The 22,051-nt window shown below is 43.3% G+C and overlaps 1 protein-coding gene across 1 annotated transcript; it reads right to left on the minus strand.

Annotated features, from left to right (window-relative positions):
• Window positions 1-218: 218 nt before the first annotated feature.
• LOC145122174 (uncharacterized) lies at window positions 219-659 on the minus strand. Its single transcript, XM_079057823.1, has one exon. It carries the CDS (start codon window positions 657-659, stop codon window positions 219-221), a length of 441 nt encoding a protein of 146 aa, XP_078913949.1.
• Window positions 660-22,051: the final 21,392 nt, after the last annotated feature.

Below are 22,051 nucleotides of genomic sequence, written 5' to 3' on the forward strand. Positions count from 1 at the left end.
AATATGTGGCTGAGGTTGAATCTCAAGATCTCTACTTTTTTTTTTAATCTCAAGTGAACCCTCCGCTATATATATATATATATATATATATATATATATATATATATATATATATATATATATATATATATTTCTCGTAAGTAGCATTCTCAGTTTTTCAAATATAAGAACACGTTTATGATACTATGATACGAAAATTTCGAGAAATCAAACTTGATTCACTTCGACTGCTTACGATACTTCTTTTCTTCGTCAGACATAAACGAAGTCACCGGAAATGACTTTCCTACTCCAACCGAGGTCTTGAAGTAAATCTTGGAACTTTTTTCATTTTCCATTCTCATCTCAACAATAGGAACCCACATCATCATTTTTTTGATTTTAATCCCAGTCACTTTCGTCATCTTATATTTTTCAATATATGCAGTTATCTGTGTTGCATAGTTGGCATGTGTGTTAGTCCCCTCAAAAAAGTGTTCATATGGACCATTTTGCTTAATCCAAACAAAACCGCTATGGCGAACTCTCCCACACTCAACAAAATCTTTGAGTGGGAGAACGCCTTTTGGGAAACCGAGCTCTTCAAGGAGATCAATGGAATAGCGACGACACACTTCATCCCCATACATGATCTCGGCCCCGGCTCTCTCGTTTGCCATTGTTTTTCTTTTAAGTTGTATGAATGGATCTTTAAGTTAAATGTTTGGGTTTGAACCAATGTTGGGTTTTATAGACAAAAAGTTTTGATAGGTGTTGGAATGATCGTTCACCTAATTAAGTTATGGTATGTGGGTAGTTACCAACCTACATTTGTGGATTCAAACTCATGACATTAGATTATAGATTAAGAAGTAGGCTCGGATATGACTCAAAAAATGATAGGAACCACGAAGACAAATATTGGTCGTAAGATTTAAAAAAATGGACTACAGTTAATTTTATTAACCGTCAATATCTCGCGGTTTTATATAGCGTTTGGTAATTAATTACAAGATTTTATTAATTTTTAGCAAATGTTAAATAATTGGTGGATATAAAATAAAAAACAAAAAAAAAGTAAAAAGAAAAGAAAATTTAGAAATGTGTCCCACTCCATTGTGATATGTGTCCAAAGCGAGATCTATGGTGGGTTGGTATGTTTTTTTTCCATCCATTACGTTTTTCGACTATAACTTTTTTTTTTTGTTTAAAAAAAATTTGAAAAATACATTATTCTTAAAATTTTATTATCTACAAAATGAGCATAGCCATGAAAACTTAAAAAAATAAGTTTATAAAAAACACAAAAACAATTCTCTAAAAACTTAATGGACATTTCTACTCACTAGTCACTAAACTAAGTGTTCATACTATAATTTTAGAAAATATTAGATTTTATAAAATATAACAATATTTTTACTTCAAATTCAAAAAACAAAAATAAATGAATAAGTATTGGAGCAGGAAATGTTCTACAATGCTAAGTAAATTATGAGGTTAGAATATGTCACTATATGAAAAACATATTTCTTCCACTAGTATATAAAGTGGAGGTATATTATAACATTCCAAAAATCATGACCAAAAATTTCGTTTTAAACCATTAAATAAACCTGTAACATCCCAAAATCCAAGACCAAAAATTTCATTTTTAATTTAATAATTCATAAAACTGATTATTGAAAACATCATCAAGGTTATCTCATATTATAAAAACTCATAAGTCATATGTCTCAAAAACACGTCATAGGATAATAATGTCAGGGTACAAATCCCAAGAATCTCATAATGCGGAAAATCATGGTGTGAGGCGCTGCAGTCATGCCGACTCTTTTCCCTTCGAAGAAAAAGTACCTGAAACCAAAACTGTAAATCATAAGCACGAAACTTAGTGAGTTCCCCCATCATACCACATACCATACAATAAACATATTGTCAAGCATATCTGGGTGCCCGACATACCCTGCTGAGCATACCTAGGTGCTCAACCTACCCATGTCAGACATACCGGGGTGTCCGACCTACCCCTGTCAGGCATACCTGGGTGCCCGACCTATCTATGTCAAGCATATCTGGGTGCCCGACCTACCCTCCGGTTTATGGCGACTATTTCACCCCTACTACTACCACATAATAACATAGCATAAACATACTATTAGACATATATGGGTACTAGCCTACCCCTTCGGTCTCTTTCAACCGGCAACTGGGGACTATTTCACCCCTCCTACCACTATCACATAATATCATATTATACTAGCACATAAAGTATAACAGATAGTGGCATACCTGACAATTATCACAAAGACAATTATATCTACTATAATCACCTACTAGTGGGCCGACATTGGTGCCTTAGACCCACTTCTACTGGAAGGTAACTCACTTCGATAACTAGAAGTAGCTGCAAAAACTTCGGCTCTGGATATCACCCGACTAAAGCCCCTATACATAGAAGATTTCCTTTAATTCCCTTTTCATACTCATAACCACTTAAGGGTCAACTTTGGTCAAAGTCAAAGTCAAAGTCAACATTTTGGTCAAAGTCAACGTTCTGGTCAAAGTCAACCTTCTGGGTTGACTCAACTCGCCGAGTTGGTCCATCAACTCGCCGAGTTCCATAAATCATAAACCCTGAAATCCCGAACCAACTCGTTGAGTTTCTCATGAACTCGTCGAATTTCTCCTATCACATAATCGGGACTTTCCAACCCCACTCGTCGAGTCCGTCCTGAACTCGTCGAGTCTTTCCTTTTTCAGAATCGGGGCACTTCGACCCAAATCGTCGAGTTCCTTTTTGAACTCGTCAAGTTCTTCAGTCTGATAAGCTTTCGTAATGGATTAAGTCGCTAATCCTCAGATCTAGGCTCCATTCTTCAAATATAGACTGGAAATGTCCTTAGAAGGGTAAAGTTTTGAACTTTACCCGTTAATACCTTTCCTCAAGATATATAGCTCAAACCCTCACTCTAAAAGATCTACATCTTGATCCAAAAGCCATCAATACCACAAGATAGGGTGTACAAACAGAGATCTGAACCTTAGAGACTACGTGAGCACGTAAAGTCTATGACTTTCTCTCCATGCATGGCCTTTTCCGGCTCAAAAGGCCAAAATGATATCCTAAAGCTTGCATGGGGCTTTAATGGCCATAAAGTTTTCACCTTTATGCCATGAAAGCCCTTCTAGACCCTAGATCTGAAAGGGTATTCACTTGGGACATCCAAGTCCCAAAAGCTAACATTCTTGGACCAAAATATGGAGAAAATTCCCTAAAACTAGATCTAAGCATATGATAAACAAGGTAGGAGATTTATACCTTTGATGAACCAGAAATGAAGATAGACTTCTAGATCTACTCTTCTCCAACACTTCCTTGCTTCTTCTTCAAGTATCTTCTTCTTAAAAATCACAAGAATGCACCAGGATGGCTCAAAATTCTAAAAAAATGTATTAGGGTTTCGTGGCTAGGGTTTGGGACGATGGAGGCTGTAAATGAGGCCAACCTTTGGAGGTTAAGGTGTTTAAATAGGGTGCAAAACCCTGAAAATTAGGGTTTCACTCTGCCAGTCCTACTCGTCGAGTTGAGGCTCTCAACTCGTCGAGTAGACTTTACATCTCGCGTCCAAATTCAATTCCTACTCGACGAGTTTGGGGCCTCCAACTCGTTGAGTTTTTGAACAAAAGTGAATAGTTTTGATTTAAAATACATACCAGGAACCGGGCGTTACAAATCTCTCCCACTTATTTCAGACTTCGTCCTCGAAGTCTGTTGCGTCTGGAAATAGCTCTGGGTAGTGCTCCCTCATCTCATCCTCCGGCTCCCACGTCCATTCCGAGCCCTTGCGGTGCTGTCACTGCACCTTCACCAACTCTACCCTCTTGTTCCTCAGATCCTTCGTCTTCCTATCGAGAATGGCTACTGGCCTCTCGATGTGGTTCAGGCTGTCATCCACCTGAACATCCTCTAAAGGTACAACCACAGAGTCATCCACTAAGCACTTCCGCAGCTGGGAGACATGAAAGCTGTTGTGGATCTGACTAAGCCCGGCTGGTAATTCCAGTCGATACGCAACCCGGCCCACCCGGGCCAATACCCTGAACGTACTAATGCGTATGGGGCCCAAATTACCCCGCTTCCTAAACCGGATGAAACCTTTCTATGGTGACACCATCAGGAGGACCATATCTCCTCTCTGGAACTCTAGGTCTGATCGACGTCTGTCGGCGTAGCTCTTCTGCCGACTTTGGGCTGTCTGGAGTCTACTCCGGACCTGCTGGATCTTCTCTGTCGTTTTGAGTACCACTTCGGTACTCCCCATGACTCTATGTCCAACCTCACCCCAACATATCGGGGTTCTGCACTTCCTCCCATATAGTATCTCGAAGGGAGGACGATCGATGTTGGCGTGGTAGCAATTATTGTAGGAAAACTATGCTAAGGGAAGGTAGGTATCCCAGCTACCACCAAAGTCTAAAACGCACGCCCGCAGCATATCCTCCAAGGTCTGGATGGTTCGCTCGCTCTGACCATTCGTCTACGGGTGTAAAGTCGTGCTAAAGTGTAGACGAGTATCCAACTCTTCATGAAATTTCTTCCAGAATCTGGAAGTGAACCGTACATCTCGGTCAGAAATCACGGAAACTGGCACACCTTGACGAGCTACTACCTCCCTGATGTAGATGTCAGCCAGCTTCTCAGCCGAAATGCTCTCCTGAATCAGAATGACATGGGCACTCTTGGTTAACCGATCCACGATGACCCAAATCGAATCCACTCCCCGCGCGGTCCTAGGAAGCTTTGTGATGAAATACATCGTAATATCCTCCCATTTCCACACAGGGATATCCAACGGCTACGTCTTGTTGTGAGGCCTCTGGTGTTCGGCCTTGACCTTCCTGCAGGTCAAGCACCTCTCAACGTACCTGGCTACATCCCGCTTCATGCAGGGCCACCAGTAATCAGGACGAAGATCTCTATACATATTCGTCGCCCCGGGATGGATAGAAAACCTGGATTTGTGCGCCTCCTCCATCAGAACTTGGCGCACACCTCCGTGATATGGAACCCACACTCTACGATGGAGTGTCAACAGCCCGCGGCTATCATAGTCGAACGAGGAAATCTAACCCACGATACGCTCACTCTTCCGGTGTTCCTCCTTTATAGCCTCTTGCTGATCCTCCCGAATCTACTCCAATAGAGGAGTCGCCACTGTCATCCTCAGACAGATGTCTCTGATCGGGGCCGCGAATGCCTTGCGGCTAAGTGCATCGGCCAAAACATTGGCCTTTCCTGGATGATAAAGGATCTCATAGTCGTAATCCTTCACCACGTCCAACCATCGCCACTGTCTCATGTTCAGATTTGGTTGGTCCATCAGATACGTCAGGCTCTTGTGATCCGTGTAAATGGTACAACAGACCCCATAGAGGTAGTGTCGCCAAATCTTGAGATCAAAAACAACTACCCCCACCTCCAGGTCGTGCGTCGGGTAATTCGCCTCGTGAGGCTTCAACTACCTCGAGGCGTAGGCGATGACATGCCCTCTCTTCATCAACACTGCGCCCAAACCCGAGATGAACGCATCGCAATATACTACAAAATCCTCAACGACCTTTGGGAGGGGTAGGATCGGCGCCTTGCACAACCTTTGCCTCAAAGTCTCGAATGCTTCCTACTGCTAAGGCCCCCAGCGAAAGACAACGGCCTTCTTCGTTAGCCGGGTCAGGGGTACCGCTATCTTTCAGAAATCTTGAATAAATCTTCGATAATAGCCTGCTAAACCGAGGAAACTCTGAATCTCATATGGAAACTTCGGAACCTCCCATTTCATCACGGCCTCCACTTTGGCCGAGTCGACCAGAATACCGTTTTGGTTGACAAGGTGCCCTAGAAACTCCACCTCGTGCAACCAGAACTCGTACTTGGAGAACTTGGCGTACAATCTATCCCTCGTCAGGGTATCCAACACCTCTCGCAAGTGCTCCTCGTGCTGCTCCTGCGTCTTGGAGTAAACCAAGACGTCATCAATAAAGACTGTCACAGACTGATCCAACATCGGTCTGCATACGCGGTTCATGAGGTCCATGAACGCGGCATGAGCATTGGTGAGCCCAAAGGGCATCACCACGAACTCGTAATGACCGTAGTGAGTATGGAAAGCAGTCACATCCTCATCTTTGACTCTCATCTGGTGGTAGCCCGAACGCAAATCGATCTTGGAAAACCAAGATGCTCCTTGAAGCTGGTTGAAAAGATCATCGATCCTCGGGAGTGGGTAACGGTTCTTCACCGTTACCTTATTCAACTCCCGATAGTCGACCGGTGGGACCCGTCCTTCTTCTTCACAAACAGAATCAGGGCTCCCCAAGTCGAGCTACTCGACCTGATAAATCCCTTGTCTAACAGCTCCTGCAGCTGTGTAGACAACTCTTGCATCTCCGGAGGAGTCAACCGATATGGTGCCTTGGCTATCGGAGCCGCACCAGGAACTAGGTCAATCCGGAACTCCACCTGTCTCTCCGAAGGTATTCCAGGCAACTCCTCTGGGAACACATCCGGGTACTCCCGCACAAATGGCATATCGCTCATGGTCGCCTTACCCTCCTCCCGGGTATCCATAATGTAGGCTACATAACCTACGGATCCCTGCTGAAGGTAGCGCCTAGCCCTCGCTGCTGAACACAAAGTTGGCCCACGCTGCCGCCTCTCGCCCTGAATCACCAACTCTCCCCCACTTGGGGTCCTGACACGAACTAATTGCTGCTCACAGTCGATCACCGCCCCATTAGATCTCAGCCACTCCATGCCTATGATGACCTTGTTCCCACGCAAAGGAATGGGAACCAAATCCACGAGGTAACTCTTGTCATACATCCTCAAGACACATTCTATGTAGACCTTTGACGCCCGGACGGATCGGTCGTCCGCAATCTCAACCTCTAAAGGACAATCCAATGTGCCTGAAAACTCAGCAAACCTCTTGTTGAGTGCAAGAGATACGAATCATCGGGTAGCCCCCGATTCGAATAACACTTGTATTGGAATTCCATTCACATGGAACGACCCTAAACAAAACACATAGAATATAAATATCAAAATTGACATGTAATAAAAGGTAGAGAGAAGAAAACATACTCGTCACCACATCCGGTGTGGCACGCGCCTCCTCGGCGGTCAACTGGAAGGCTCGACTCCTCACCACTGGAGCATCTGTCTTGCCCTGTCGGCCATCCGTGATCCGCAGGGTCGCTGGAGCTGCACCGCCACTGGCGTTCCTGATGTCAATCTCATCTAGTTGGCCTTTTTATGGCCCTTCTGATTGCAATGGAAGCAAATCAGGTATGATGTCTGAATGGTGGGGGTAGGGGCAGTACAATCCCTGCCAAAGTAACCATTCTTGCCGCACTTATAGCAGCCTGATCCCCCAGCTCTGCAAACTCCCTCGTGTGGCTTGCCGCATTTTCCACAGCGGCTCCGGCCCTGGTGGCCCTTCGACCTCAAGTCGAAGATCTTGGGTTTCTTCCCAGAAACCCCAGTCGTCTGCCCAGTCTCCTCCTTCCTCTTCCTGATGTGCTCTATATTAATCTCCCTCTCTCTCGCCATGGCTATCATGTCATCCAAAGTCGGGCATGCCGAGTAGATGACATGTTTCCAAATGTCAGCTCTCAACATGTCATGGTACCGAGTTTTCTTCATCTCTACATCACCCGCATACTGAGGCACCAGTAAGTCCCTCTCCCTAAACTTGGCGGTAATCTCCGCCACTGACTCAATAGTCTGTCTCATATCCAAGAACTCTATGGCCAGCTGCTGAATCTCCATAGCCGGCGCAAACTCAGCCCGAAATCTGGTCACAAAGTCCGACCAGGTCATAGCCTCAATGGCTTGGGCTCCCAACGTATCACTGACCGCTTCCCACCAGTCTCTAGCTCTCTCCCTCAAATAACCCGCGGCATACCTGACCTTAGACCCCTCAGGACAGAAGATCGTCAACTGTGCAGACTCGATGTTTGCAATCCATCTCCTAGCTACAATGCGGTCATTCACCCCGTAAAAGTCTGGCGCACCACATCCCCTAAAATCCTTGAAGGAGAGTGTGTGAGTCCCTGACTGGCCCAATACCATGTCACTCCTGAATTCCCTAAGGCGATCCTTCATCAGCTCAATGATACCTTCCTTGATCGACCCGAAAATCACCGGGGTTGCCTCAAGGATGCCTCGCGTAATCTCAGATGCAATGAACTCGCGCAATCCTTCATCAACTGGCTCAGAACCTGTACCCGAACCTAACCCAGACCCTGAACCTCCTGCTCCATGACGTGTCACCACCTTTCTGAAACAAAACACATAATCGTCAGGGTCATACATAACCTCGAGAGGTTTCACACACACTACAAGTTCCCTGGTTCTATCTCAGTCCTCCTTGACTCGAGTATGGATCCTCTTATTTAAGTAGTACGGGCCTATACTACCTTCCACATCTATCCGTACTTTCCTCAAGGATTTCCTTGACTTCACCAAGTCCCTTTCACTACTATTTCTCTTCGTGCTAATCTCATCCTAGGCTTACCCTAGGGTAATCTCCGACCCACTCTCCGCCATCAGCTGCATAAGAAGTCTCTGTCATCTTTCCCTAACTAGCTCATGAATACCATTACATAATACTAAGACCACATAATTCTTCGAATGAGAGGTTCTACCCTACAACGGTTAGACTCAGACGAGAGCTGTGAAATAGGTCTAACCCTAACCTTCTAAAATTATTTAGTCCTTGTAATATGTAACGTAACGTATTCGTTTATTAGTTAGTTAAAGATAACTATGACTCCTAAAAACACAAAGCAAGCAACATTCGAGCATTGAGTAACCAAAACCAAGCATATCCTAATCATGTTATCATATCACTGACTAATCAGTACTAGCATGTAGTTCGATAAGCACATACAACAGGCACATAAGGCATCTTCCTAGATCCTGAGTTCTAATCTAGCATGCAGTTCACATACACATACAACACACATATAAGGCATCCTTCCTAGATCCCCAGCCCTAATCTAGCATGAAGTTCTCATAATCATATCATATAATAAACATGTATGGGTATCTTGGGGAAAACTTACTTGAGCTCGGTCGATTGCACGCATCACACCTTGTTCTTTATTCAAACCCCTTATTTTAAATTTTATAAAAAAAAAATTTCTTGTAAAAATCTTTCAAACCCTCGATTTGAGTCCAGACAGCCCGAAGGTGTGTCCGAATCCCTTAAACCAAGGCTCTGATACCAACCTGTAACATCCCAAAATCAAAGACCAAAAATTTCATTTTTAATTTAATATTCCATAAAACAGATTATTGAAAACATCATCAAGTTTATCTCATATTATAAAAACCCATAATTCATATGTCTCAAAAACATGTCATAGGATAATAATGTCAAAGTACAAATCCCAAGAATCTCATAATGCGGAAAATCGTGGTGTGAGGCACTGCAGTCATGCCAGCTCTTTTCCCTTCGAAGTAAAAGTACCTGAAACCAAAACTGTAAACAGTAAGCACGAAGCTTAGTGAGTTCCCCCATCATACCACATACCATACAATAAACATACTGTCACGCATATCTGGTTGCCCGACCTACCCTGATGAGCATACCTGGGTGCTCAACCTACCCATGTTAGACATATCGGGGTGTCCGACCTACCTTTGTCATGCATACCTGGGTGACCGACCTATCCATGTCAGGCATATCTGGGTGCCCGACCTACCCTCCAGTTTATTTCACCCAGTTACGGGGACTATTTCACCCCCTACTACTACCACATAATAACATAGCATAAACATACTATTAGGCATATATGTGTACTAGCCTACCCCTTCAGTCTCTTTCAACCGGTAATTGGGGACTATTTCACCCCTCCTACCACTATCACATAATATCATATCATACTAGCACATAAAGTATAACAGATAGTGGCATACCATACAATTATCACAAAGATAGTTATCTCTACTATAATCACCTACTAGTGGGCCGACATTGGTGCCTTAGACCCACTTCTACTGGAAGGTAACTCACCTCGATAACTAGAAGTAGCTGAAAAAACTTCGGCTCTAGATATCACCCCGACTAAAGCCCATATACATAGAAGATTTCCTTTAATTCCCTTTTAATACTCATAACCCCTTAAGGGCCAACTTTGGTCAAAGTCCAAGTCAAAGTCAACATTTTGGTCAAACTCAACGTTCTGGTCAAAGTCAACATTTTGGGTTGACTCAACTCGCCGAGTTGGTCCATCAACTCGCCGAGTTCCATAAAGCATAAACCCCGAAATTCCGACCCAACTCGTCGAATTTGTCCTATCACATAATCGGGACTTTCCAACCCCACTCGTCGAGTCCGTCCTGAACTCGTCGAGTCGGTTCTAAACTCGTCGACTCTTTCCTTTTTCAGAATCGGGGCACTTCGACCCAACTCGTCGAGTTCCTCTCTGAACTCGTCGAATTCTTTAGTCGGATAAGCTTTTTTAATGGATTAAGTCGCTAATCGTCAGATCTAGGCTCCATTCTTCAGATATAGACTAGAAATGTCCTTAGAAGGGTAAAGTTTCCAACTTTACCCGTTAATACCTTTCCTCAAGATATATAGCTCAAACCCTAACTCTAAAAGATCTAGATCTTGATCCAAAAGCCATCAATACCACAAGGTAGGGTGTACAAACAGAGATCTGAACCTTAGAGACTAGATGAGCACGTAAAGTCTCTGACTTTCTCTCCATGCATGGACTTTTGGAGCTCAAAAGGCCAAAATGATATCCTAAAGCTTGCATGGGGCTTCAATGGCCATAAAGTTTGCACCTTTATGCCGTGAAAGCCCTTCTAGACCCTAGATTTGAAAGGGTATTCACTTGGGACATCCAAGTCCCAAAAGCTAACATTCTTGGACCAAAATATGGAGAAAATGCCCTAAAACTAGATCTAAGCATATGATAAACAAGTTAGGAGCTTTATAGCTTTGATGAACCAGAAATGAAGCTAAACTTGTGGATCTACTCTTCTCCAACACTTCCTTGCTCCTTCTTCAAGTATCTTCTTCTTAAAAACCACAAGAATGCACCAAGGATGGCTCAAAACTCTCAAAAATGTATTAGGGTTTCATGGCTAGGGTTTAGCACGATGGAGTCTGTAAATGAGGCCAACCTTTGGAGGTTAAGGTGTTTAAATAGGGTGCAAAACCCTGAAAATTAGGGTTTCACTCTGCCAGTCCTACTCGTCGAGTTGAGGCTCTCAACTCGTCGAGTAGACTTTACATCCCGCGTCCAAATTCAATTCCTACTCGACGAGTTTGGGGCCTCCAACTCGTCGAGTTTCTGTACAAAAGTTATAATTTTGATTTAAAATACATACCAGGAACCGAGCATTACAAAACCATAGTTATCAACCATTCCATCAAAACATGAGTCAAAGTATTTCAAATATTATTATCAGACTTCCAAATCAAAACATCAGAGTAAACATCCCAGGCTAAACATCATGGTGAGTGCAATGTAGTCATCCGGAGCTCGTCTCTCTGCAACTGGAAGTACCTGAAACATAAACTGAAAACTGTAAGCATGAAGCTTAGTGAGTTCCCCATACTACCACATAGCATACACCTAACACATATACTGGGCCCCCGCCCCTACATCGGGCCCCACCCGATATCAGACAGTGTCCGGCATCAGGCCCCACCAGGCATCAGGCAATGTCCGGCATCAGGCCCCGCTTGGCATCGAGCCCCACTCGGTATACAGTTCTGTTTCTTCCAAGCCCCGCCTTCTATACCCACAAAAACAATATCATATAATCATACTAGCACATAAAGAATCATACACAGTACTACATGCTCCAGTCCTAAGGCCTCGCCTATCATGGGCCCCGCCCCTACTCCGCTAATGATGAGATATGGAACCCCGTCCACACTCGGCTAGTGATGAGATACGGGACCCCACCCACACTCACCTCCCTACCAGGCACATACGAGTATCACAAAGATAAGAAGTAGCCCCGCACGGCATCGGACCGTATTCCGGAACAAACAATCATACTTGCATACATATACGGGCCGGCATTGGTGCCTTAGACCCGTTCTCATAAAAGGGAAACTCACCTCGCAAAGCTGAATCTCACAGATAATCCCCTGGCTGCTAGCTAGCAATTCCCCGAACTACTGATCCTTCGGTTCCTCCAGCTGCTAGTCATCATATACACTAATTAAGTTCGGGATTCTCATAATTTAGTCATAAGTCCTCACTATGGTAAAAGACCATTCTACCCCTTACATACCCTTGTCCAAACTTCATAACCCTCCAGGGTCAACCTTGGTCAAAGTCAAAATCAAGGTCAAAATCAACATCCAAGTCAAAGTCAAAGTCAACGCTCCCAGTTGACTTGACTCGTCGAGTTCCCGTGAATCACAGATCTGTGAAATCGCAATCCAACTCGTTGAGTTCTTCCATGAACTTGTTGAGTTCTTCCCTTTTAACAGAATCGGGATTCCTCGACCCAACTCGATGAGTTCCTTTATTAATTCGTCGAGTTCTTCAGTCTGTTAGCCTTTCTTAATGCATTAAGCCCTTATTATTTAGATCTACACTCTATACTCTGAATCCAGACTGGAAATGCTTCTAGAAGGGTAAAGTTTCCAACTTTACTCATTAGCACCTTTCCTAAATTGATTAAGCTCAAACCCTAACCCAAAAGGCCAAGGTCTTAATCCAAACATCACCAAAACTACAAGATGAACCAAGGGATCATAGATCTGGACTCTAGGGACAATAAGATCACGTAAAGCTTCAAACTTTATCTACATGCATGGCCCTTTGGACCTAGAAAGGCCAAAATAAAGGCTTAGAGGTTGCATGGAACTTACATGGCCATAAAGTTGGCACCTTTATGCCATGAGATCCCCTCTAGACACTAGATCTGAAGTGTTCTTCACTTGCGACATGCAAATCCCAAGAGTCATATCATTTGGACCAAAAGCCACATAAAAGTGCTAAAAAGGAGATCTACTCAACTACTTGTCAAGTTTGAGACTTGATTACCAGTAAGTGACGAAAATGGAGTGAGGTTTTTGGATCTAGCAACTCTTCCTTGTTCCTTCAAGCTTTCCTTCTTTCCAAGAACTTCAAACACCAATAAGAACACTCAAAATAGCTCACAATAGCATTAGGGTTTCGAGATCTAGGGTTTGGATAATGGAGGCTGGAAATGAGGCCAAACCCTAAGTCATAAAGTGTTTAAATAGGCTGCAAAATCCTGGATCTAGGATTTCCTAAACCCCGTCCAACTCGTCGAGTTGGTCCCCTCCAACTCGTCGAGTTGGTCTTCCAAAAACACGCATGACAACATTCCTACTCCTCGAGTTCTCACCCTTGAACTCGACGAGTTGCCTTCTTGATTGGAGGTTTTCTTTCCTTAATTGGCCTTCTGGTTTCCGGGTGTTTCAACTCTCCCCCACTTAAACTGGATTTCATCCACGAAGTCCTCTACAGTCGCCTACCCCGCAAACATCTCACGTGTCACACCCGCGGCTTTCCTCCTACCTACCCTGAACTAACTGATGTTTTCCACGGGTACTGACACCCGCTATCCTGGAAATACAACCATCATCCCGCGCAATCAATGACCTTCCCAAGGCAACTGAACCCAACTATCAAGACCTTCCACACCCGATGAAGGATAATCCTTAATGTCATACAGAGAACTACTTCTGTCTTTCCGAGATCTAAATTCTATATTGGTTTGTCTCCCTGACAGACTGCCTATGCTCTAAAAACTACCATGCCAAAACCTCATCGAATAACTGTTTAACCATAAAACTCTCCACCCCGATTATCGCGATGCTACCATCAGAACAAAATCCATGTCCATAACCAGCTGTAGAATACTTATACTTGACAGAAGGCTCAAATAATCCTTCGAGCAGGAGATTCATCCTTGAAACGGTTAGACTCGGATGAGATCTGCGCAACAGGGTCAAACCAATTACTCTGAGATTATTTAATCCAACTGTAAGTGACTTAGCACCTTCGATCAGCAAGCTACTCCACACACAAGCATCCTCACCTCACTAATTTTGCCCGAGCATCATGCTGCCTCTTATCCCCTTTTCCAATGAACCGAGACCTCTCAGGTCCCAACTTATCTGCCAACTATCTATAATACCAGACTCCCACCCAGTTGTTGAGCCAATAAACAACCTCTCATTCGCTCCCAGCAACTTCCAAAGAAAACTTCGGTTATCAAAGCCACCTTATCTACATTGCCACTTATGGCTCTATGAATCATGCGATCCCTGATCCCATACCTTGACCCAACAGTCTCTGCGAGGTCCCACCTGCATTGCTATAGTTACACGGGCCTCGCCCACGGGTCTCACCCAACACATACTACGGAGCGGCCTTGCCCACTGGTATCACCTATATAGGGCTACACAGACCCGATTCCACCTCGAATCCCATCGATCGATCCTTTCCTGATTCCGGTCACGTTGTGGCCTTCCCACGATCCTATGACGGACCCACCCGGGCTTAAATTATCTGAATGAACATGTGGATGCTACAGCTCATCCCATAGTCTTACAAATGCTCTCCACGTTGTCTCATCCGCTGATTACCAACCCGAACAAATCCATCGTTAAGCCCACACATGGTCTATTATCCTGACTGAACTCATGTCCTGACGAAAATTTCCCAAACCTGGTTTTCCAACACCAGCTATCAAACACCAAAAAAGATGCGAACCCAACGTTGGGAAGTTTCCCAAACTCCCAACTCACACACTCCTCGACCCAAACAGCCACTTGGGTCGTCCTCCTCCCCAGCGGGAATGCGAACTAATCCTAGTTTCGCATCTACTTCTGTTCCTAGATACCTGAACGATTCTCCCCCACTTTGATTCAACTAACACCTTACAGCACGCAAGAATGGAAGGATTCCCAATCCTTCTTACCATCCAATGATTAATTTGCTGGAAACCAACGCTTACCACTGTTAGTGTTCCAAAACTAACCAATACTAAAGCAGTACAACTCTCAAAGGCTAACGGACACTACCCGAGTTCCAATCACACTTGCTACAGCAACTGCATCCTGAGAATCCACTATAAAAGGAGACGACTTCGAACTACTACTCTAAGATTCATGGTATGCAGCGGGAATATAACATGAACATAAGTAGAAAATATAATTCCAAGATACACTTACTCATACCGATGCAATACAATAGCAATAAAATCATAAATAAAAACTGATGGGGAAAGCAAAAGGTGACACACCTGCAACATCGGAAGCTGCTCGCACATCCTCTGTAGTCAACAGGAAAGCCCTGCTCCTCGCCGCAGGCACCTCTGCCCCACCCTGACGGCCATCGGTGATCCTCAATGTCGTAGGGGCAGGTGTCATCACCTGTCCCACTGTAGCCAAACTCGGATATTAGGCCTTTTTGTGGCCCCTCTGTCTGCAATAAAAACAAATCAGGTCTGATCCCTGTGTGGTGGTAGCAGTACAATCCCTGCTATAATGACCAATCCGGCCACACTTGAAACAGCCAGAATCACCACCACTGCCACTCCTCCAAATCGATCTCCCTCTCCCTGGATCGATCTATCATATCCTCCAGCGTCTTGCAGCTGGATCGGCTCACAAACTGCCTGATGTCGCTCCTCGGCATCTCGTGATATCGGGCCTTTTTCGTCTCCTCGTCCGCTACATATTGTGGGACAAGAAGTGTCACACCCCCAGCCATCGGCGGAAACACCGGGTGATGTAACGTCATTCTTCGTATCACAGTTATATAACATACATTGAACAGTACTAAAGAAAATACATACCTTTATTGATGATTGAAAGTTACATTACTGTTTTTCTAGAACCTATTACATAATATCCGACTATGGCATACTTCTTAATGAACAGAAAGGTAATAGTAAAACTTCTCCTGTTCGAATACATACTAGTTTTTCAAGTTCCTGAAAACACATGCATTTTAAAATACGTCAACATAAAGTTGGTGAGTTCACAGGTATTGTCTCCATATGAGAATAATACTTTTCCTAAGTTCAAAAGTTTAGTTTTTTAAAGTATCATTTTGACGCTCCAACATTTAGTATATATATTAGGTATAATAGTTTACTTATCAAATAAGTGTTATACCTAAACGTTCCTTGAACCTAGGGTATAAGTAGGGGGAAACTTATACTTAACATTAATACTTGTATACGACAAAGTATAATGTTTCTAACAATTTGCTACCATGAGCCTGTAACCGATGTTATGACATAATACCTCTGATAAAACACACTCATGATTTACCATGAGAAACAACACACTCATGATTTACCATGAGAAACAATACCGCACGCTTCATCGACGCTGGAACAATAACAAGTAAAAGGATAGTTCGTCACTCGCTTATGGTTGACTGTAGCTAACAATCACAAGTGGGGTGGTCAACCCGATACTAATTATACACGACTTCCTCGCTCACACGGGATTAACCGTTACAGTTCAGAGGATTTACGCTAAGATCCCCAATCTTAGTTGATGAATACAATTACTCATGTAGACTTCAACGGCTTCCTATAGCTCTAACAACAAAAGCTTTTTCATGTCTAAAACCCTAAGTTACGAGACTATGCTTTTAAACATTACTCCTAACTTCATAACATTTAGGCAGTATAACAGCTATAACTTGAAGTAAAACCAGGTTTTATCTTGACATAAAACCAATAACAACAACAACATATAACATACCAAGTTTTATCTTGTCATAAAACTAACAATAACAACATATAGCATACCAAGTTTTATCTTGACATAAAACCAATAATAGCAACATACTTTATAAATTAACATATAGAACTTCCGAATATAACTTCGGAACTATATCGCACACAACATATATATAGAATCCTAAGTATAACTCAAGATCTACATTAGTATAATAACATGCTAACAAGTTGATAATAGTTGTATATATTTAAAATATTATATTTAGAACAACTATATCCCGATTAATATAATTATTTATGTTGATACTACTATACCATCATATAGACATAATAGTAACGTATATACAATATTTAGCATGCGTTTTCCCCCGAAAATATTAGAAAGTGGGGCCGTGAAACTCACCCTAGTAGCGTGATTTTATGTAATCTAAGCAGAAACGGTCAGCGGTACGAGGTCGTCGGGGCTCGGGATGCAAGAGGGCTTCAGCAAATGAGAGAAAGGAAAGAAGTTCAGGTGTAGGAATAGCTGAAGTCGGACCTGCTATTTATAGTAAGATTTTTGGCCCTCCTCGTGAGTCTAGCATGATCATCTTGTAGACTTGCCATTTGCGTCCCTAGCTTCGGAAGGTGGCCAGATGAGTCCTCACGTCGTGAGATATCCTTGCTCGCGTCGTGAGTTTGGAACTTATCCCTTCGTAGCCTCGTCACGCACCTTCTAGATCCGAAATGTGGCAAAATGACTCCTCATGTCGTGAGTTTCTGTGCTCACGTCGTGAGCTCAGTCAGATTAGGGTTTCTGACAGCTGAATCTTTGGAAGGTCGTAACTTTCACATACGAACTCCATTTTTGACATTTTTAATATCCACGTATTTACGAGTACTACAACTCTCTTTTAGACTCCAATAGCTAATTCTAAGTCTATTTTTAATTCCTCTTATTATAGAGATTTATAGTGTTCGGTTTATCATAACTTCTTCATGTGAAGTCAGATTCAGACATTCTCTATATTTTGGAATCGTATGGACGTATACTTTAAGTTGTATCATAAAGAAAGTTCATATTTATATTAGAATTTATCATGAACTACATAGCACTCTTATCACATTACTAGTTTAACAAAATCACATTACATGATTGGCATAATCACATGTGATTGTCTATTGACCTATTTTGACTGGTGTTACAAGAAGGGCCCTCTCCCTGAACTTAGCGGTAATCTCAGCCACTATCTCTGTAGTCTGCTGGAGGTCCTGGAACTCCCGTGCTAGCTGCTGCACCTCAATCACTGGTGCAAACTCGGCCATGAACCTGGCCGAGAAATCACCCCATGTCATCGCGTCAATAGTGGCATCGTCTCCAATAGCATGTACAACCTCCTCCCACCAGTCACGTGCTTTGTCCTTCAGAAGACAGGAGGCGAATCGGACCTTGTCCCCCTCGGGGCACTAGATAGAACGAAAGGTGTTGGCGACATCTGTCAACCACCTGCTACTAGCAATGGGGTCCCTAGCCCCATGATAGTCTGGAGCTCCACAAGCTCTAAACTCGCTGAATGTCAACGTACGCGCCCTCATCATGGCTGCTATCTCGGTGCGGAATGCACCCAACTTCTCGTCCAGAATCTCCAAAATACCCTCCTTGACCATAAGGAAGATCACAGGAGTCTGGTCCATAATACTACGCGTAACCTCAGCTGAAATAAACTTTCTCATCTGATCATCGAGCTGACCGACTCCAGAGCCCGAACCTGATTCCTCGCCGGCGCCAGAACTGGCAACTGGTCTGGTACGTAGCGTCACCATGATGCAATATATCATAACAACCATCAAAATACTCATCACTACCGAGGGATCACACACACACACACTACAAGTTTCCGGGTTTTATCTTAGCCTTCCTTGACTCGAGTACGGATCCTCTGCTTTCAGTAGTACTGGCCTATACTACCTTCCACATCTATCCGTACTTTCCTCAAGAATTGCCTTGACTCCACCAAGTCCTTTTCACTACTACTGCTCCCAGCACTAATCTCATCCTAGGCTCGCCCTAGGGAAATCCCTGAACCACTCTCCACCATTAGCTACATAAGAAGTCCTTGTTATCTCCCCCTAACTAGCTCGCGAATACCATTACATATTACTAAGACCAGATAATTCTTCGAATGAGAGGTCTCTCCCTACAACGGTTAGACTTAGACGAGAACTGCAAAATAGGGCTAAACCTAACCTTCTGAAATTATTTAGTCCTCGTAATATGTAACTTAACATATTCATTTACGAGTTAGTTAAAGATAACTAGAACCCCTAAAATCACAAAGCAAGCAGCATTCGAGCACTGAGTAACCAAAACCAAGCATATCCTAATCAGACCATCATATTACTGACAAATCAGTACTAGCATGCAGTTCAATAAGCTCATACATATATAACAGGCAACAAGGCATCCTTCCTAGATTATTAGTCCTAATCTAGCATGCAGTTCTCATAAGCATATCATAACATAACAATCTTGTATGGGTAATTTGGGAGAACTTACTTGAGCTCGGCTGATTGCGTGCACCACACCCTTTTTGTCTTTTCAAAATCCTTTTTATAAAAATAGTTTTTTTCTTTTGAAAAATTCATACCAAGTCCTTAGTTTGAGTTCAGACACACCCGAGAGTGTGCCCGAATCCCTCAAACAAAGGCTTTGATACCAACTTGTAATATCCCAAAAATCATGACCAAAAATTTCATTTTAAACCATTAAATAAACCATAGTTATCAACCATTCCAGCAAAACATGAGTCAAAGTATTTCAAATATTATTATCAGAGTTCCAAATCAAAACATCAGAGTAAACATCCCAGGCTAAACATCATGGTGTGTGTAATGTAGTCATCCCGAGCTCTTCTCTCTACAACTGGAAGTACCTGAAACCAAAACTAGAAACTATAAGCACGAAGCTTAGTGAGTTCCCCATACTACCACATACCATACACCTAACACATATACTTGGCCCCCGCCCCTACATCGGGCCCCGCCCGACATCAAACAGAGTCCGGCATCAGGCCCCGCCTGACATCAGGCAGTGTCCGGCATCAGGCCCTGCCTGGCATCAGGCCCAACTTGGCATCGAGCCCCGCTCGCTATACAAATCTGTTTCTTCCAGGCCCCTCCTGTCTCTAGACCCCGCCCGCTATACCCACAAAAACAATACCATATAATCATACTAGCACATAAAGAATCATACACAGTACTACATGCTCTAGTCCTAAGGCCTCGCCTATCATGGGCCCTGCCCCTACTCCGCTAATGATGAGATATGGATCCCCGACCACACTCGGCTAGTGATGAGATACGGGACCCCGCCCACACTCACCTCCCTACTAGGCACATACGAGTATCACAAAGACAACAATTATAACTAAACATGCACATCTTCCTCGGGCACCACCCGACATCAGACCGTAGTCTGGAAACATACGTATAAACATTCCTCGGGCCCCACCCGACATCGGACCGTATTCCAGAACATACAATCATACCTGCATACATATACGGTCCGACATTGGTGCCTTAGACCCGTTCTCACAAAGGGAAACTCAAATCGCAAAGATGAATCTCACGGATAATCCCCTGGCTGCTAGCTGGCAATTCCCCGAACTGCTGATCCTTCGGTTCCCCGAGCTGCTAGTCATCATATACACTAATTAAGTTCAGAATTCTCATAATTTAGCCATAAGTCCTCACTGGGGTAAAAGACCATTTTACCCCTCACATACCCTTATCCAAACTTCATAAACCTCCAGGGTCAACCTTGGTCAAAGTCAAAATAAATGTCAAAATCAACATCCAAGTCAAAGTCAAAGTCAACGCTCCCAGTTGACTTGACTCGTCGAGTTTGCCCTTCAACTCATCGAGTTCCTGTGAATCAAAGATCTGTGAAATCGCAATCCAATTCGTCGAGTTCTTCCTTTTTAACAGAATCGGGATTCCTCGACCCAACTCGTCGAGTTCCTCTATTAACTCGTCGAGTTCTTTAGTCTGTTAGCCTTTCTTAATGCATTAAGCCCTTATTCTTTAGATCTACACTCTATACTCTGAATCCAGATTGGAAATGCTTCTAGAAGGGTAAAGTTTCCAACTTTACTCATTAGTACCTTTCCTAAATGGATTAAGCTCAAACCCTAACCGAAAAGGCCAAGGTCTTAATCCAAACATCACCAAAACTACAAGATGAACCAAGGGATCATAGATCTGGACTCTAGGGACAAGAAGATCACGTAAAGCTTCAAGCTTTATCCACATGCATGGCCCTTTGGAGCTAGAAAGGCCAAAATAGAGGCTTAGAGGTTGCATGGGACTTCCATGGCCATAAAGTTGGCACCTTTATGCCATGAGAGCCCCTCTAGACACTAGATCTGAAGTGTTCTTCACTTGGGACGTCCAAATCCCAAGAGTCATATCATTTGGAGCAAAAGCCACATAAAAGTGCTAAGAAGGAGATCTACTCAACTACTTGTCAAGTTTGAGACTTGATTACCAGTAAGTGACGTAAATGGAGTGAGGTTTTTGGATCTAGCAACTCCTCCTTGTTCCTTCAAGCTTTCCTTCCTTCCAAGAACTTCAAACACCCACAAGAACACTCAAATTAACTCACGATAGCATTAGGGTTTTAAGATCTAGGTTTTGGACAATGGAGGCTATAAATGAGGCCAAACCCTAAGTCATAAAGTGTTTAAATAGGGTGCAAAATCCCGAATCTAGGATTTCCCAAACCCCGTCTAACTCGTCGATTTGGTCTTCCAAAAACGTGCGTGACAACATTCCTACTCGTCGAGTTCTCACCCTTGAACTCGACGAGTTGCCTTCTTGATTGGAGGTTTTCTTTCCCTAATTGGCCTTCTGGTTTCTGGGTGTCACATATATGGTCATTTGTATATATGTACCATATAGACATTTGTTAGAGAGAGAGTTGGTTGGGGAATTTTCCCTAGTCATGAGTGTAATTCATTGTAATATTTTGTATCACTCTATGTATCCATTTCAGTTTATTCAAAGAGTCATGTTACACAGTTATCTTCATGATTATTATTATTACGCACCAAACCAATCGTCAAATGGGTTCAACAATTGGTATCAGAGCTTGACCTTGAAGATCCAACTGATTATTTCAAGGGAACGGTCTCGATTGGTTGACCATCTTGAAGATTTTCATGATTCTTGTAAACTTTCTCAGCCTTCGCAACTAAAAACATTTCTGTGAGTTTTTATTGTTTTGTTGTTTGTTGGTGATGTTTCTTCAATAATATAAAT

The sequence above is a fragment of the Lactuca virosa genome, chromosome 6 (genome assembly GCF_052849685.1).
Source record: "Lactuca virosa cultivar CGN04683 chromosome 6, Lactuca_virosa_CGN04683_v6, whole genome shotgun sequence".
Classification (NCBI taxonomy): Eukaryota; Viridiplantae; Streptophyta; class Magnoliopsida; order Asterales; family Asteraceae; genus Lactuca; species Lactuca virosa.

Coding starts and splice junctions, on each gene's coding strand:
- LOC145122174 (XM_079057823.1), bottom strand. CDS start 659: ATGGCAAACGAGAGAGCCGGGGCCGAGATCATGTATGGGGATGAAGTG.